General features: G+C 45.3%; 2 protein-coding genes across 2 annotated transcripts; one reads left to right on the top strand and one right to left on the bottom strand.

Annotated features, from left to right (window-relative positions):
• The first annotated feature begins 5,779 nt into the window (after window positions 1-5,779).
• Window positions 5,780-8,297, top strand: si:dkey-1k23.3 (uncharacterized). The gene is made up of 5 exons (XM_062543838.1): window positions 5,780-5,916; window positions 6,184-6,575; window positions 6,805-6,868; window positions 7,053-7,170; window positions 7,706-8,297. The coding sequence occupies exons 1-5, from the start codon at window positions 5,780-5,782 to the stop codon at window positions 8,228-8,230; spliced, it is 1,236 nt and encodes a 411-aa protein (XP_062399822.1). The 3' UTR covers window positions 8,231-8,297.
• An 823-nt stretch (window positions 8,298-9,120) lies between these two features.
• On the bottom strand, window positions 9,121-18,089 carry hspb8 (heat shock protein b8). The gene is made up of 3 exons (XM_062542490.1): window positions 17,409-18,089; window positions 14,992-15,055; window positions 9,121-11,397 (listed from the first exon to the last, which is right to left on the bottom strand). The coding sequence occupies exons 1-3, from the start codon at window positions 17,788-17,790 to the stop codon at window positions 11,193-11,195; spliced, it is 651 nt and encodes a 216-aa protein (XP_062398474.1). The 5' UTR covers window positions 17,791-18,089; the 3' UTR covers window positions 9,121-11,192.
• Window positions 18,090-18,448: the final 359 nt, after the last annotated feature.

Genomic DNA, 18,448 nt, shown 5'->3' on the forward strand with positions numbered 1-18,448 from the left:
ATTGTGGATTTTTTTGTGTAGAGTTTTGAAAAATAAACACAGAGTTTTAAAAAACTCTCTCCAGAGGAGGCTAGAGTGCTTGCCAGGCCCACGAGGTGACCTCACTGGCTCCGAGCCAGTCTTAAACATCTCCTTTAGAATTTGACAGGGCCTGAGGAAATTGCACCTCATGAGGAAATCAATCGACAGCATTTAATTACGGAGTTCCGGCACATTCCGATTCCACAGTGGTCAGATCATGTGCAAGATGCCGCCCAGCGAGGCCAGGGGACTCGAAGGAGTCGAGTGAAGGCTGAGCTAACCCACAGGAAATGACCACACAAGAAGAGTGTTGTCTGGGGGTCACCGAGCAAGACCATGGGCCTTCTAGATCATCTCTGACACAATGACCCTTCCTCCTATACTGAGTCCTGATCACATTCATCCAGCCTCACTTTTATCCTGAGTTTGGGGTTGGTTTGTGAAGGATCATCAGTGAACAGACATGGATAAAATGTATGTCCAGACTAACACAGGCAATTCTTGATAAAAGCTCAAACTATACAAATAATGACATAAAAAAACAGTTTAAAGCATTCCCAAGCCACTGAGGACCACACCGTCAATGCATTTGTGGAGTCGAGGGCAGCGGAGGAGCTCACAGGTACCGTCTTACATGACACTGGCGTCTCTTGGAATGCCTGTGGACACAAGGGGAAGAGACACAAATGAGATGAAAATAATCAAACAACAAAAAGTTCAATAAAAACAAAAAATCTAAAATATCAAATAAATGTTGTGGACAAAACGGAAAAGCACATAAAAGGTTATGGAAATCATACAAATCCTATCAACTGATTTGAAATAACTAAACACTGTAAAGCAGAACGTAGCATTCAATACTGTGAAAACTGTGTTAGTATGTCATTTAGAGAGTTTATTTACACTTCATAGTCCATAGAGAGGTTGGATCTGTTCTGTATAGTCTGGGGAACATGAAGGAGGCCAGAGAGATCTTTGTGTTTCCACACACACACAGTCTCTCATAGGGGACCTGAAATGAGTTTCATCACAGAATGCCGCAGGAGAGTGAGAGCCTTAAGCAGACAAACCTCTCATTTTTCACGCCGGATGTTTTTGGCAGCAAGACGCCCGATACGCCACCCCTCCCACCCCCATCCCAGAATCGCCTAGCTCTTGCCCTTGTGCTCCAGCCTCTGCACACCCCCCCCCACCCCCCCTCGTTGATGGATGATCTCATTTGCAGTAAATCTGCTCGCGTTAGGCCCAGACACCACAGAGTTTTTCACTTCACTTGCTCCGAAAGCCTTTTTCCTATCGTTCTGCTTCCAAACAGCCACGTACCACAAGCCCATTTGTTTACCTCCCTATATCCCACAGGGCTGCCGTCCCCATACAAATTCATGAATGCAAATATTAACACTATGCGGGCCGCGGGCAGTGACATTTGCTTGAACGAGTTCTTGATCTTATGAAACCTTTACAAAAACAAAGGAGCTAACTGTATAAGGGCACCTGCTAAGTCGACTATCTGTGATTTATGTGGGTCTCCAATGCCCCCTTGAACAGGCCAAAGGGAGCAGCCTAGGTGACAGTTACTCCAATAACTTCCAAAGGTTCAAACAGCATAAAAACACAGCAACACAACTCATGTGTTAAACATTCACTCTGCCTTGTATGCGGAAGAACACCTAGAAAGACAGGTCAGAGAAGTGAGTTGTACAAGCCAAGGCAACACACGCAGGCACTTACAGAATACAAGACTTTTCATCCGAAAGTGTCAGATCCAATCTGCTCCATGTTGGCACCCGCTGAGCAAAAACTGTCTACCTCAGCAGACAGAGAACCCAGCGACTCTGATGAATTCTACATCCAGCAGCATTAATATTCCACTTTGACAGCGCCTATCCCTTAATGTATTGGGTGCCAATATCCCACGTGTGTGTTATTGCTTTTTTAGGGCCCGTCTGTGGGCCTCCTGGAGCCGGCAGTACGGGCATAATTGCTTTATAAAGCTCCCATCGTCTTCCTCCGGCTGAATTTGCCTGAGAGGAGACAAAACCGCAGAGCCCCGGCCTCTCCTCCGTCTCTGTCTCCGTTAATTGGCTGAATCTGGGGGCACGCTTCACCTTTATGAGGCCTGACACATCGTGTCGCTGGTGGGGCTTCAATTCCGACCTGCTTTTAAAGCTATCTGCGGGAGGAGGCTGCCAAGCACTGATCCACACACACAAGGGTTCTGTGCTTTACCAGATGGTAAAATATATATGCGATATGGTGTGTGTGTGTGTGTGTGTGTGTGTGTGTGTGTGTGTGTGTGTGTGTGTGTGTGTGTGTGTGTGTGTGTGTGTGTACAGGGGCATAGAGAATGGGGAACAGGGGAACATTTCCCTCACAATATTGGCATAACCACTCACCCACCCAACCCACTTTCATAACAAATAAATCCATAATGCATGAAGTCAATTTTATTGCATATCTTTTAAATAAGTGCAAGTTCCTTTTTTTACCAGCAAAACAGTGGAAACAGCAATGATTTTCAACAGAGTGAAAGGACGGCAAGGGGAGACAACAGATGAAGTGATTTTCAATCACATTTTCTTTTATGTGAAGCTTCATTCCAAGCCTTTCCCTCCAGTGCCTTCACTGAGGTCTCAGTAATGTCATGGAAAATTGTTGTATTGATTGAACAGTCAAATTGTGGCGATAAGCCAAATCAAATTTGTCTACGTCTACGATGTGGGCCGCATATCAGCTACATCAATGGGCAGTTTTAGTGGCAGCTGCATCTCAGGACCACAGGTTTTTGCTCTTGTATAGAAAGTAAGTAAATAAGTAAGTAAGTACATTTAATTCATATAGCACATTTACATCCAAAGTGCTTAATAATAAAAGACAGACAGCCTTTAAAAGGTGGTTCCAACACCAACTGTACAGCTGCATCAAAACGCATCTCCAGACAGAGACAGACATACAGACATAATACAAACAGGATCTCCATGCACTGTTCCCACAGGCTCAATGGCTGTTGAGCTCAAGTCATAAGAGACAAGATTTTAGCAATGATTTAAAAACAGAAGATCGCAGAAGATGCTGATTTGAGGTCTTCCAAGGGTGCTGTGTATAATAGAATAGAATAGAATATATACTTTTTTGATCCCGTGAGGGAAATTCGTTTCTCTGCATTTAACCCAATTTTAACCGAATTAGTGAACACACACAGCACACACACACAGTGAGGTGAATCACATACTAACCCAGAGCAGTGAGTAGCCTGCCCAACCAGCAGCGCTCGGGGAGCAGTGAGAGGTTAGGTGCCTTGCTCAAGGGCACTTCTGGACACTGAAGGCATGGTACTGTATCTCCCCTTCAAGGCTGCATATTTTTCTTTTCACATTGACGTTTTTTTGGACTCCAGCACCACTGTGGTTGACACCCTCAAACCTGTCAATCAATGCTTTTGCCATCATTCTAGGATCACTCTAAACCCCCACTGTCCTTTGCCCATTTCACTGCAAAGCTGTAGTTTCTTTTCATGTCTATGGTTCTTGATCAAATCATGCAGATTAAAAGCTTGTGATGGCATCAAATCAAATTCCAATACTTTTGTTGTAAAGTTACAACAGAACATTGTTGCCTCAACAATATAGTCAGACAGGTTCTGGACACCTTCCATGTTTGACAACTTCTCTCTCTCTCTCTCACACACACACACACACACTCTCTGTCACACACATCTCTCTCTCTCTCTCTCTCTCTCTCTCTCTGTGTGTGTGTGTGTGTGTGTGTGTGTCTGTGTGTGTCTGTGTGTGTGTGTGTGTGTGTGTGTGTGTGTGTGTGTGTGCGCGTGTGTGTGTGTATGTGTGCGCGTATGTGTGCGCGTATGTGTGTGCGTGTGTGTGTGTGCGTGTGTGTGTGTGTGTGTGTGTGTGTGTGTGTGCATTGTTTTCTGACACCCCATGCATCATTAATCTGTTCTGTGTCCAACGCTTATGTGGAATAAAAGTGAAAGGAGCGTTGGGGGCAGAGTGAGACTGATCTCTGTGCAGCAGTAGCTGCTCCAGTGATGGATGAAAGCGAGACAAGCTGCCATAAAATGAGACTTCGCCAACACATCACACGCAGCCAAGGAGTGACCCAGAAAGGCCACAAGAGTTCAAAGAAAGAAAGGGAGAAAATGAGAGAAAAAAAAATACATCACCCCTGGTCGTTTCATCATGTCAAATGTGAATACATCAACCGGCTGCAAGTGCAAAACATTATACTACCACTGACCATCTCAAGCAGACTCAAAACATTTTTCTTTCCTTTATCCAGCAGGTCGACTTAATGTTTCAGTTAGAATATGTATGACCTGTATCAATGAAAGGCCTATTTCCCATTCCTCACTAAGGTGTTTGCCATTTTTCTCCAGCTTGAGGTGTTATTATCCCACAAAGCTACACATAAAACAAATATAAAATCAGCATGAGAAATCTATTGAAAGGAAACAACGTGGGATGGCTTACCTCGTCAAGCTGTCCCAGCGAGGAGAGGATCAGCTTTTTGGGTTCCAAATACAAGGGTTTTCCAACCTCCTCGTAGGATCTCCAGGTCGCTGCCCGGTAGCCCTGGTAGTTAAGCTGTCGCTGTCTACGGCGATAGTTCTCCCAAAACACCTGTTTGTCATGGCAGGTGACATACACGGTCGTACTCCGCGCTTGTAACTTTTCTCCCGACGGCCTGGTACTTGGAAGTGGCTTTATTGTTACAAACTCACGCGGATCAAAGTCTATGTCGCGAGAAACCGCCATCATCCATTCTGACGCACCAGTACAAGCAAATTCGGCAACTTATCAAACTCAGAGCTTTAAAGAAATAGCTGAAAATTGAAAACAGGACTGCAGTCAATCTCTCACATGCAGTAGTTCATCCATGTTGGATTACGTGTCGGCGCTCTCCGTTTCCCTTGGTTACGAATAACATGCAGTGTGCGTCTCAGCGGCTTGCCTCCAGTCTTGCAAGTTGGACGTCCCATTTTCACAAAAGTCTGAGCGTCCCGCATGTTTCGGTGTCCTTGACATTTAAAGAATGGCTCTCCTGTTTGATGTAGACCATTGTCGTTGACGTTGATCCTTTGCAAATTCCCCCACACATTAAATAGCCCACGCAATATGCCACACGCCATAATGGCTTTTGTTTACAATAGTCTTGTTCACAATAACTGTAATACATTGTGGCTACTTCAGCCACTTATCACAGAAAAAAATATGCTCTCTACATGTTGAACAGTGCAGCTGCCCCCCAGGACTTATTGCATTGTTGTCTACAGTCGACTGACTTTCAACTGCATATTTGTGTAAGGAAAGATGAAAGTAATTGGATATATAGGATGAATAAGGGCTTGACTCTCACGTAGTCCTAATTGTAAATATATGTATTTTTTTTTTCAATGACGAGTAGGCCTATAAGACATTTGAAAGTGATTAATATCGAGACACACTTTTCTCTGTTAATGGCCTGTTATGACAACCCATCGCCAATTAATAGCCCTGTGTTGTTTGTTTGAAAATTACTGTGTTGTTTACTACAACTAGACACTCCACGTCGAGTGCATAGCATCTCTCCCAATTAACCGCTGAAAAGTGCATTCCACACAATCTTTTTTCACTTTCCAAACAATTGTGCTATTTTGCATATGGCAGTTGGGCAAATGGATGACACAATAAAGGTTTTCTTATTCTCACTTCTTCCCTAAATAAAACCCCAGCTCGGACCATCTCTGAGAATAATAACGGTGATGGAACTCAAGAGGCCGCCTGCCAGTGAAATGCGGCCCAGCCGCAATGACCACGACTCAGCCAACAGCTATTTGCCGCTCCCTCTTCAGAGCTATAAATACAGCCAATTAGCGTCCCTTTGCCTGCCGTCCAAAAAGTAGAGCGGTAGCAGCTCGGCCTCATGAGCCGTCACCTCGGTCCTACATTCCCATCGCATAGGATAACCATTAGCTCTTAATAAGCAGCCGAACAGACGGGAGAGCTGTATAAAAAGACAGAGGGATCTTTCCCAGCTGCGCTAAGCTCCAGCAAACCCGCTGGCTTTATTGATCCTCAGGTGATTCCCCGCGCTGCGTTGATCCATTCCCTCCTCCTTTTTTCTGTTTCTCTGATCAACCCCCCTCCCCTCTTTTTTTCTTCACAGATATTTTACGCACGTCATGGCCGACAGTAGCACAAAGTCATCAGACCGTCCACAGTATTGCCGCGATTCGACGTGGTACCCTCTGCGTACAGGGTGGCAGCCGAGCTACATGTCCAATCAGAACTTTGCTCTGCCGCCTCTCCTGACACCCTTTGACCTGAGCTGGATGGAGAGCGTCTTCCGCAAGCTGGCCGCGCCCTCCTGGCCCGTGTACACGTGGTGCGCTCAGCCCTGTACCCCGACGCATCCCAAGCTTCAGCGGGATCTCTGGGGCAGGGCAGCGGAGGTGAGGGGAGAACCATACAGGTGGAGAATCAGCCTGGACGTCAACCATTTCTGCCCCACGGAACTCTCAGTCAGAATTACAGAAGATGGATTTCTGGAGATCAGTGGTGAGGCTTTGTACATCAACATGTGCATCATACATCAGAGTTTCTAACGTATAGAGTATATTTATTTATTTATTTATTTCGTCATTGAATAATGTCTTTATGTATTTAATATATAAGGCAGAGCAATGCATCCATAGTTTACCTATATTTGTGAATCATGATGTGTTTTATGAAATATTATTGCTTAATATTTATGTGTATTGATGTGGGGAATTAATTTCATGGAAAGGTAAACATGAGGAGAGACAGGATGAACATGGCCTCATCTCTAGAAGCTTTACCAGGAAATACAAGTAAGTGTTTCTTACTGTAGCAAACAAAAACATTTTACATCACACTGACCAAATACATTTGCAAAATCACCTTGTAACAGTATTAACATTCAGCAAAGCACAATTTTCTAAACAACAAAGTTCTACTCATCATTAGTGATACAAGTCTACTCCGACTGTAACCAAGTATGGGCCTTCTTGTCAGGCTTCCCATTGGAATAGATTCTCAGACTATTCGCTCTTCTCTGTCTGGTGATGGGATTCTGATGGTGGAGGCTCCACTGCCTAAAACACCCCAGCCACAGATGTTCATCCCTGTCCAGGTAACCGCGTAAACGCTTAACAGTAATTGAAATATGCAGTTGGCTTTATGATACTGGCTGCTCTTGTTCCGAATAGGTGTTGGTTTCTGAAATCAATTTCATCACATACAGTATGTTTATAGCATTTTAGGTTTTAGAATTTTGCCTTTTAATTGCTTGCAAACATTTTTGGATTGTTTTGAGTGGCAGTCCTCCCATTAGTTGAACTTAATTTGTTCACTTTTGTCTGTACAAATGGATTTCTGATGTGTGCACCTGGTATGGTTTAAAGTCTTATTTTTCCTCACTGAGAACCAGCCTAGTTTTTCAGGCAAAATGTAATTATTCACAAAAGATTAAGCAGAGTAGTCTACCTTGCCTCTCTACATAAGAAGACTTAGACATAAGTCTCCTGAGTCAGTTATTACTTTCAAGCTTCTTGACCTTCGATCACAGGCCTGGCCTGCCTATTAAAGAGCTCTGGTTTTGCCTTTCATCACATATCACCAAACCCTCTGCTCAAAGTAAAATGTGTGGGCATCTCTTTTTCTCACAGGTTGAAAAGGAGCCTCGCTCACCAGGAGCAGTAGAGAGGAAAGAAGACCCAAGGACGGAGATGGTTATTGACAGTGAGAGGCAGAGGGAGGAGGAGGAGGGTCAGGGTCCTCGGTTCTCCGACAGGCAGCGTTCTCCGACGTCACCCACGAGGACCGCGTGGGAGCCCAAGGAGGCGGATTATCGCGACGGACGGCACGCGGCTCATGCCTTAGCTGATTTCAGCTCTGGCCCATTCGCTTCTCAGGCGAGTCGTTCAGACACACGCCAGGCCAGGGAGGATGTCGGAGACGCACGCACGCAAGAAGAGGGAGGGGCCAGGGAGGAGGCCCAGGATCAGTTCACAGAATCAGATGGCGAGGCAACAGCGGAGAGCATCGAGGAAGGAGGCCTTCACAGAGAGGGCTCGGAAGAGGAAGTGACATCAGGAGAGCAGGCCCCCGAATCCGACCAGTTCCAGGAACTGGTCATCCCTGAACAGGAAGTTCTGGAGGGTCACATGTCCCGAGAACAAGAAGCCCAGTAGACGCACACACTGGGAACCGATGACCGACATACTTGTTGATGACACCCCTGACTGCAGACAACCAACACCCCGCCTTGCTGATTCTTTATGCCACACCACCTGGCCCAAGCCTCCACCACCACATGATCTACCCTGTAACTTTGCAACGGTCGCGCACTAATAAAACAATAGCACTTCAGACGTGTGTGTGTGTGTTCAGTTAATCATTCCAGGGACCATGTGAAGCTATTGGTCATTACTAGCTCATGAAAGCCTAACCTGTGATGGATGATCTGTTATCATGAGTGTGTTGGATAGCAGCTTTGACATAATCTTGGCATCTCGCACAGCAGCAGGAGCAGCAGCAGCAGGAGCAGCCTCACAGCTGTACGTGTCATCAGACTGTGTTGGACACGTGCTCACATAAGCATAGAGACACTGCGTTCCAAAATGCCACTGGTAATCTATATCCATCACCTTCTACCTCTCACAAGGCAGCAGTGATAAACTACCCAATCTCAGTGTATAGGATTCTGTTGACGTCAACAGAATACAGCGAGACACTGTCACATACCCTCAGGCAGCTACACCAGAACCCATCTCTTCGTTTAAATACGTACAAAAAGCTACAGGAACTTTCAGAAATACCTTGATTAAAAAAAAACAGGACTTGTTTAATAATTGTGTCGGACTCAGTGATCACTGTAGCAGAAACACCCACTAACAAATTCTCCGCTAACATGTAGCCTGGCGAGGGCCATTGGCCAAGCCAAGCAGTCTTAAATAAGCCTTCCGCTAATCTGCCACCCAATGACTTGCTGCTGGGCAAATCACGTCCTACTGGACGACTTCCCAAACAAGGCTGAGCAGTGCAGAACAACAGCACACAGATGTGACCGCACACACAAGGCAAAGGGGTTGAGATATTTTTTTCTTTATTATAATATTTTTTTATTAATTTTACTGCAACGTACATACAATACAAAGGCATCTTATAGAATCTGGTCTGGTAAAATTCCATTCACTTGAACTCATTCATTTGAAGAGAATATATCTTCACCTCACATAATAAAAAAAAGAAAGAAAGAAAACATCACTTTGTAAGACCTCTATTAAAATCTTATAATCTCCCATGACCAGATTGGTTAATATACTGATTTAAATATTTACAATGAGTAAAGCATCAATACATCGCCAATAAGGGAATAACTCCCTTTCTGCTACACAGTTGACCTTACTTATTGGCCAATGGCGCGTTGATTTTTATGTGCCTCAGTCCTTACACAAAAACACAAAGCTAGTTAAGTTAAAACAAACACACAGCATACAGTAGATGGAGCGAAGACAGGTCGGACTGGTGAGGATGTCATGGAAGATGGCATTTTCATTTTCTTCTTTTTATTGTTTTGTTTTCTGAGCCAGCTGCTGGGATCTGATCCTGATCTGGTGGAGTGTCTGGATGATGAAATGAAGGGTTCAGATGCAAAACCCTCTAAACACCACCGCAGTCAAAAATAAGATAACTATGGTGAGTGAATGCTCTCCACACGTAGTATACGTTATTGAAATGATTTAGCTTAAAATCTCGCTATGTAGGCAAAACCCATAGGAGCCTGATAAAAAAAAAATGCTAATTTAAAAGAAAATGAGTGAAGACGGATTTAGAAGGCTTTGCATCTGAACTATATATTCGGCCTCAGACCCTGACACAGTCAAAGACTGACAGTCATTTTTGCTTTGTCCGTTTTTTTTCACTTTTTTTTCTCTCACAATTTTCTGTACCCACAACAACCGTTTGAGAGCACCAGTGATAATAGACCCTAACAGCGACACATACAACCTACTAGTTCTGAAAGACCCCAATGACTACATGTGACTCTCCACAGAAAACCAGTCGAAAATCGTATGTTGTTGTTTCACAGAATAATGTGTACATTTTCATCATGTGAATGAATTTTGCAGTTCTGGTTTTGGCTTTTTAAACGCTATTACTAGGTTTCTGGTGTTCACTGACTTTCATGCAAGTAAGACTGTTTAAGGATTCCTGCAGTGTAGCTTTCGATTTCCTCTATTACAATGCTCTGATCTTATTTGGATATCGTTCACTTACAGATACAGTATATCCATATCCACTAAGTCCACTATTGTTTCAGTCATAAACTCATGCTGGACCTGTTTAATTATAGTACAAATGTTATAGGCTAGCTAATAGGTCAAATTAGTTCAGACTTAGATTAGACTTAAACGCAACAACACTTTATTTACACTTGACCAACTGATCAAAACTGCCCATGGTAGCAACATAAAAAAATTATGTCGGAACACATAACGGCAACAGACATGACATGAAGTGTCTGACAGCGAATGCAAGTCCATTGACACACAATCCTTGGTACAGCTGCACCCAAACAAAGGGCCAGATAGAGTCACACCAGATAGTGTCATCTGAAGGTTTGTGTTATAGTCTTTCATGAAGATACGATAACTACATTTCCAAACATTCACAGATTTGACTGGTTTCGCCAAAGAGTCACATCTAGCTCATACCACATGTAATGTTTCACTGTATGTTTCAGAACCCATGTTTTTTTTTCAGTCCACCCCATAATGAAGCCCAGTTGATGTTTAAACACTTCTAAAAGGGGTATGTCAGAAGTCAAAAATACCCAGTTGGTAAACTAAAAAAGGGAAGACCTATAGCTCCAATCCAATCCAGACATAAGTGGGCTTGAGGCTATGCACCTTCTTCGGCGAGGATCAAAAGGTTGTGTGTAAGGTACTCGGGCACAGAGCTCATAAGACAGCCGTTCGCCTCACGCAGAGGGCCTAAACCCCAGCCACCGGGAGGGGAAACGACAGACTGAGAGAGCGAGAGAGCGAGAGAGGGAGAAAGAGAGAGAGGGACGGGAGGGAGGGAAAAACATCTATTGGATTAGCTGGATGGCCTTTAATACTGCACGGGGGCACGGTGATGTTTGGCGAGTTACGCTACGCTAGCCTCCTGGGGTTTGGGTTCTGCTTCAGCTGCCATCGCCGCCGCCGCCGCCACCGACCCCGCCATGGGCTCGTCCCTGGGCATCTCGCTGCTGTAGAGGTAATACGGTGGCGTCTGGCGCGCCTCGATGATGAGCACCCCCTCGGGGGAGAGCGAGGCGAACACTGTGAGAGGGTCAACATCTGCTGGGATCCTGCGGAATTGGAAAAAAAATAACACACACACACACACACACACACACACACAAACACACACACACACACACACACACACACGAGAGATGAGAGGAAACACATTTAGAGCTGGCAGGCAGCCTGCCAAGAGTGACACTGCACTTATGCTATGCACTGTCTAGATAAAAAATAAACAGACAAAAAGGGGCTGACGTCCCCGTTAAGACAACAACAATAACAGGGGGGAAATTGGACGCGCAGTAAAAAGCAGAGCCACGGGGATGAGCACAAGGGTCAAGGGTCAGCCCCTCAGCCCCCTGGGCAAACAGATCAGAGTGCCTCCAATGATCTCACTGTAATGGGATTGGGCGTGGAGCAATCCACACTGCTAGAGTGAACTAGAGTGTATGCTTTTTTGGGCGTAAATAGTAGTTATATTTGATATTTTATATGGTGATGTGACTTCATTTATAGATAGATAGACAGATAGAAAGACAGACCTACAGACTTAAAATTACAAACAATAATTTTAGTGTTATTGATTATTTAGTGTATTCAACATGGCTTTTTAAAATTCACAATGGATTATATTATTGAAATGGAGTTAAGTGATAGTTTTGACTTATGTTAATTGAGCTGTTTGGAGAGAGGGCAAAAGACCACACAGCCTCTCAGAAAAAGACAAGAGCATAAACTCTCCAAGAAAACAATATACTGTGCAGCAGTGAGGGAAAGTTTGGCTGTGTTTGCTTTACTCGGCAAAACTCATTCCAACCCCCAAAAGCTCCACGGCATGGCAAGATGCTTCTTAATGCATTTGCTGGTTTTCATTTAAATGCTCAGCCTCCGCTGCCGAGTTTTTGAGTGAAGTGAGAGAGAGAGAGAGAGAGAGAGAGAGAAGAAAGAGAAAGAGAGGAGGGGGGGTTAAAGAGAGGAGAGTCAGATGGAGACGGAGAGTGCTGCAGGTGCAGTTCTGAGAAACAAGGGCTGTTTTCCAATTATTACAAATCATCACCTGACTAAGTTTATCACACGAAATGTTCCATCTGTGCACTCACTCTAATCAGCTCACCAGGAAGGCAGGCTGGCTACGACCTGTTTTCATGACAGACGACAGAGTTAGTCCCTCGTTGTTTTTTCAGCTTTTCTTTTTAGAAGCACCAATATGTGGCTTTTATGGACATATTTGCATCACCTACACCCAGATGACATGTATAGGGTGAAACGAGCCCTGCATCTGCATGGCTGTGATATAGACACTCTGTATTATTCCTGTGCTGTATCATTTATGGACATATTTGCATCACCTACATCCAGATGACATGTATAGGGTGGAACGAGCCCTGCATCTGCGTGGCTGTGATATAGACACTCTGTATTATTCCTGTGCTGTATCTTTTTTTTTTAAGGGAAAAGTATCCCTTGGAGGGCCGGGGAGGGAATTGATCGGATTAATGTGAGAAACAATAACAACCAGAGAGGAGTTTCAGAAGAACTCTGTGTTTATGCATTCAGGCCTTTTCAGCTTTCTAATAACATGACTGCAAAATACCCCCAGTCCATGGGTTAAAACCTTGTCTTTTTCCTTATGTGAGCATTTTCAAAGCATTAACTAGGTTAAAAGGGTTCTACTTTCAAAGAGAGAAGGAGCCGAAAGAAGGCTACAGAACATGAGAAAGAGAAAGAGAGAGGGAGAGAGGAATAGAGAGAGAGACAGAGAAAGAGCAGGAGCGAGAGACACCAAGAGAGAGGAAGAGCAATAGAGAACATCACTGAGAGAGTTATAGAGAGCGAGAGACAGAGAGTGAGAGAGAGTGAGAGAGAGTGAGAGCGAGAGAGCGAGAGAGAGAGAGAGAGAGAGAGAGTGAGAGAGAGAGAGAGAGAGAGAGAGCGAGAGAGAGAGAGAGACAGACAGACTCTGGGTTTCGTCAAGCACCATAGCCAAATATAGCCCGACTGGGGTTTTCCGTAAAAGCTGCCAAGCGGCCATGGTGCTTATATAAACCCCGGGGGCCACAGTCCACATTGTGCTCAGGCTGCATTCAATTAGCATGGCTATGCTACTGTCCCTCTGAAGGACCATGACTGGCCATTTCAAGAGACATCATATCCACAGTGCGAACTAATAATGAATAGGGCACACAGCGTCACGGCAATCACAAGTGCTTCAAAATAACAACCAATCCCAGAGCTTGCTCTCCGAATCAACAGGGAGTCAACTGAGAGTCCACTGCTGTATGGCAAAATCATCACTTCTCGACAAAGTCAAATCGCTCAGCCAACTTATTATGTCAGGGGCATCTCGAGGGCCTTATCCATCCAGCTCTGGATTTTGTTTACCTCCGGCAAGGTTTCTTTTTTTTTTCTCCCAGTCTATATCTCACATTGATTGTGGGTGACTGCCAACAGCCATCCAATATGCTTCTGAGGGAGACTGGAAAATGCGGGTCTGACAGAGAAAAAAAAAATGAGATAGACTCTCAGGTCTGCTCTGTCTTTGTCTTAAACGTTCCTTGGGTTCTTCTCTTGGATAGGAAACCAAGACAATACTCATCTTTCCGCGGAGCCAAAAGAAAACAACAAAAAAGAGGAGGGATCTTTATAAATGAAGCAAAGGAAAGTAGCCTAATTCCAACCGTCACTCTAAATTTCACTCAAATGTCTCAGCATTTAAACCATCATGTCTCACTGGAATGACTGAAAGACAACTGCGCAATATGACAAAGCATTCCACAAGTAGCCTGGAAATCTTGGCAACCCAGACTTGGGCACTCACTCAGCAGTAATCCTAACATCCACTAGCCTAATGTCTAATATCTCCTTTGGAATATTTCCCCAGTGGTAGGATTTGTGTATTGAGGACAGTTATTAATAATTCCATCTGTCTTTTGCTTCAAGTTTAATTTCACCCCCAAAACAGAGACAGTATCATCTGAAGGACTCCAAATATAGGGACGGGCAGTAGATAGTGAAGCGAGCGCTAGCTGTTGGGGCCAGCTAACTGCTAATTACCAGACAGGAAATTAGCCACGTCGATGTGACGATCCCGGAAGGCAGAAGTGCTGATTAACAGGCCTGTTTGAAGTCCCATGGTCCAATTACAGGAATAGAGTCGATATGGAAAAAACGACGCGACGAAGCCTCTGCCCACTTTGGGCCTTCATGAGAAGGGTAAACACAGACGGATTGCAATCATTCCACTCATGTTTGAGTCGTGTCTTTCGGCACAGTCAGTGTGTGTGTGCGCGCGCGCGCGTGTGTGTGTGTGTGTGTGTGTGAGGGGGGGGGGGGAGTTATGCATGCTTACAAGCCTGCCTTTCCAAAGTAGGTGTAGAACATCCATTAAATGATCTGTATAGTCTAGTATGCACATATTCACTTTAACCTCTTTAGTCTCTGTCTTTCTGTTGGAATTGAAAAGAAGTGAAACATTCCAGAGTACTTATGAAAGATGACTGCGTTGAAATGTAGGCTAGTTAATGTGTGCGCGACACTATTTACAGCACTGAACTCTCCCTTCACGTCAGAGAGAGATTAGTTCCACTGTAGCCTACCAGGATAAATGGAGAACATGGATGATATTTCACTTGATTAAAGGCTTTCATGATACTCACTGAATTTTCTTTGTGAAGTTTTTAGTCACGATGCCTCCCTCATCTTGTTTCTCTTCATGTTTCCCTGTAAATGAAGTAACAATGTCACCAAACAATGCAGGCAGATGTACTTCTTACCTCAAGGGCAACTCCTGTAGAGTCTGAATACAGAATAGACTCTTCTGCTGCAGTAGAGCTGTAGATTTCTCAATACACTGACAAGGACATTGTCTCTATATTGTATACTGTCTACGCTGTGCTACATTGCACACTGTATCTGGTATCGTTTTGTGTTTCCGGTAAAATAGGATCAAAAGGTTCAATTCGGTATTGTTTTGTGTAGTCTACTGAGAGACACAAGCGGCCAGAACCAAATTCCTTGTGTGCGTCAACAGAGTCGCCCGATAAAAACGCAACTCTAATTCCAGTTCTGAAGACCTGCCGGCTTACTAGTACGTCAGGGATAGCTTCCGTAGATTGCGCGTACCCAGTAGTCTTAGTTACAGTGCTACAGTTGATAAACACACTCAAATATTAACATGGTGCTACAGGGAAGAGCCGATACGGGATCGTAAGGCCGGCCGAGGCGTGACTCCCGGGCGCTGGAAAGATCCAGAGTCTGGGCCAAATCTCAAGGTCCTGTTTGGGACTTAACCGGGCAGCTGCGTTCAGCCACTAAATGTCAGTGGCGCCACACCCCGGGCGGCCGGGCCCCTGGCGAGTTATGTGCAATTCTACACCCCCAGTGTGACTTCTTCACCTGTGGAACTTGCTAGAGGGGGGAGGACAAAAGGGACAATGACCCGGCCCGCGCTCATCCTTTCACTCTCCCTCCGTTCCTCTCTCTCTCTCTCTCTCTTCCTAATCTCTCTCTCTCTCTCTTCCTCCCTCGCTCTCTTTTCCTGAACTCTCGATCTGTCTCAAATAAAATAAAATGAAGCTCCACCGGCATGAATGAATAAAGTCATTGTTACCAAAGATACTCTACACGTTTCAAACTATGAGTGTGTACGTATTGATTCAGCATTAACATTTTGTAAGATACAGCATTAAAGATTCTCTCTCCCTCTCTCACACTCTCTGTCAGACACTCTCTCTCATTATATTTATTGCAGTGGACTCTCTCTCCCTCTCTTTCTCTCTCTCTCTCTCTCTCTCTCTCACACACACACACACACACACACTCCCCTACTGTGGATTCTGGATATGGGTCAGATCCAAGCCAGATCTGTTACCGAGTCACCTGTTATCTCTACATAATCTCTTGAGGCCCAGATGTCACATTCCTCTCCCACCGAGGCCCCATTTCCATACCCCACCGGTGAGACAAACTCCCGTTGAAGCCTTTGTGTGAGCGCTAGCCGAGGCGGCCATGACATTTCGCCCTTTTTTTTTAAAGGCACTACTAACACCTCAGCATAACGTGCCGCTGAACCTCTTCATACAGCACTCCACGAACACTGTGTGTGTGTGTGTGTGTGTGTGTGTGTGTGTGTGTGTGTGTGTGTGTGTGCGTGTGTGTGTCCAGTGCTGCTGAGCCTGCTTTTAGAACAGGGTCGAGTGACGTGAGCAATATCTAGGCCTCCTCCGTGACAGAGTGATCCAGCTGGCATACCAGCAGCTATGTGCTTATAAAAAGCCCACTGTCGGGGCGGCCCATGTTCCCCACTCCAGTAGGGTTTCTCATCTCAGCACTACAATGCACTCACCCACCCCACCCCTCCCCCTCCCCCTCCTCAGTGGTCCTGTCCTTTGGGCTTTGCACTGTAACTACTGTGTTGCTTTCACCGACATGAAAATGATTCTGTTTTTTTTGGGTGTGACACTTTGTTTACATCGGAGATCACTTGTCTCCCTAGTTTATTCCCGGCACAGTGGTCCTGGCGTGTAGCTGTTGTAGCTGTTGTTGCTGCTAGGCCACACTGCCACAGTGAAATGTAAAAGCAGCGCTTGACTAATGGTGGTGCGCTGGTGGGGTGAGGCTGGAGGCATCCAAGCAGGTGTCTCTGAGTGACACGTGCCGGGAAATGTGCAAGTCATATCCCAGGCCTGAAGTAATACACACACACACACACACACACACACATGCACACACACACACACACACGCACGCACACACACACACACACACACACACGCACGCACACACACACACACACACCACACGCACACACACACACGCATGCACACACACACACGCACGCGCACACACACACACACACACACACACACACACTTATTCTCTCTCTCTCTCTCTCTCTCTCTCTCTCTCTCTCACACACACACACACACACACACTTACATACACACACTCTCACTCTCATACAAATATAATATTCACCCTCAATCTGCTAAAACCTACATACAACGTCTATTACTGTAATTACAAATGATGTAGCTGTGTGAATTATTGTCAGGGTCTTTCAGAGGCTGCTCACCTGATACTTCTACAAAACCGTCCTTAGTTTTGACATTTAGCTCCTCGGGTTTGAAGCTATGCACATTCACGCACACTTTCCAGGGCTCGTCGGGGTTCGGCGTCGGCGAGCTGCGGGGCTCGCTGTACCGTGAGCTGTACACCGTGGGTGACCCCATAGATGAGCGGGGGAACCCCGCCGTGCGAAGGCCACCTGTCCAGGGCGCGTTGAGTCGGGTACTCAGTCGCGGCCGTGCCCAGCCAGGCCAGTCCATTGAGAGGTCTTCGGGGAAGGGAATTCCAAAGTCGTCCTCCATAAAGCGAGACGCCAGAGACTGCTCTCTGAACGGATCCCTAGGTCCCCTTTGCCTGCTCCCCAACGTGTAGAAATCCCCGTCGCCCATGGTGCGCCGCCGTGAAGAATACGGGAATCTTAACAACGTTTCGTATTATAAACTGTTGAAAATAATCCGTTGTCAGCAACCAGAGGTAAGTCAGCTCTTATCATTACCTCTTTTTAAAAAAATCAAAAGAGAAAACCGCTCTGCGTTGAATGCGACCGGTCTCGACAACTTCAAAGACTTGTCTCACTACCAAAAAGTTTTTAAAGAGAAGACTGACCTTCCGTTTCCGTCTGACCAAAGATAACTGGAATCAGTAAATAGCAAAGCTGTTTTATAGATCCACCCGAGTTCGAGTTCACCCTATGATACAGCCTAGCAAAGTCCAGAAAGTGCCCGACACAACAGCTGACCAAAGACCCTCCCCTTCCAAGTTTGGACATGGTCGATGTGTCACTTCCAAAGCAATGCTGAATTACACCTCGCACTACCCCCAATGACTCACTTTCTCTTTAATAGAAAACAGCACACCACCTCAATACTGGCGGCGGCATTTAACCTAGCTACAGTGATGGGAGCAACATGATGTCATCATTCGTATAAAACAACATCGCTAATGCTGTAAGCGCGCAGCGATAACATCTTTACAGCTTAAATTCGACTTCTGTACATGATTCCCCTAGCGCTCATTCACGGTGAGGTACCAAAATATGCATGAAGC

The sequence above is a fragment of the Sardina pilchardus genome, chromosome 8, assembly GCF_963854185.1.
Source record: "Sardina pilchardus chromosome 8, fSarPil1.1, whole genome shotgun sequence".
NCBI lineage: Eukaryota > Metazoa > Chordata > Actinopteri > Clupeiformes > Clupeidae > Sardina > Sardina pilchardus.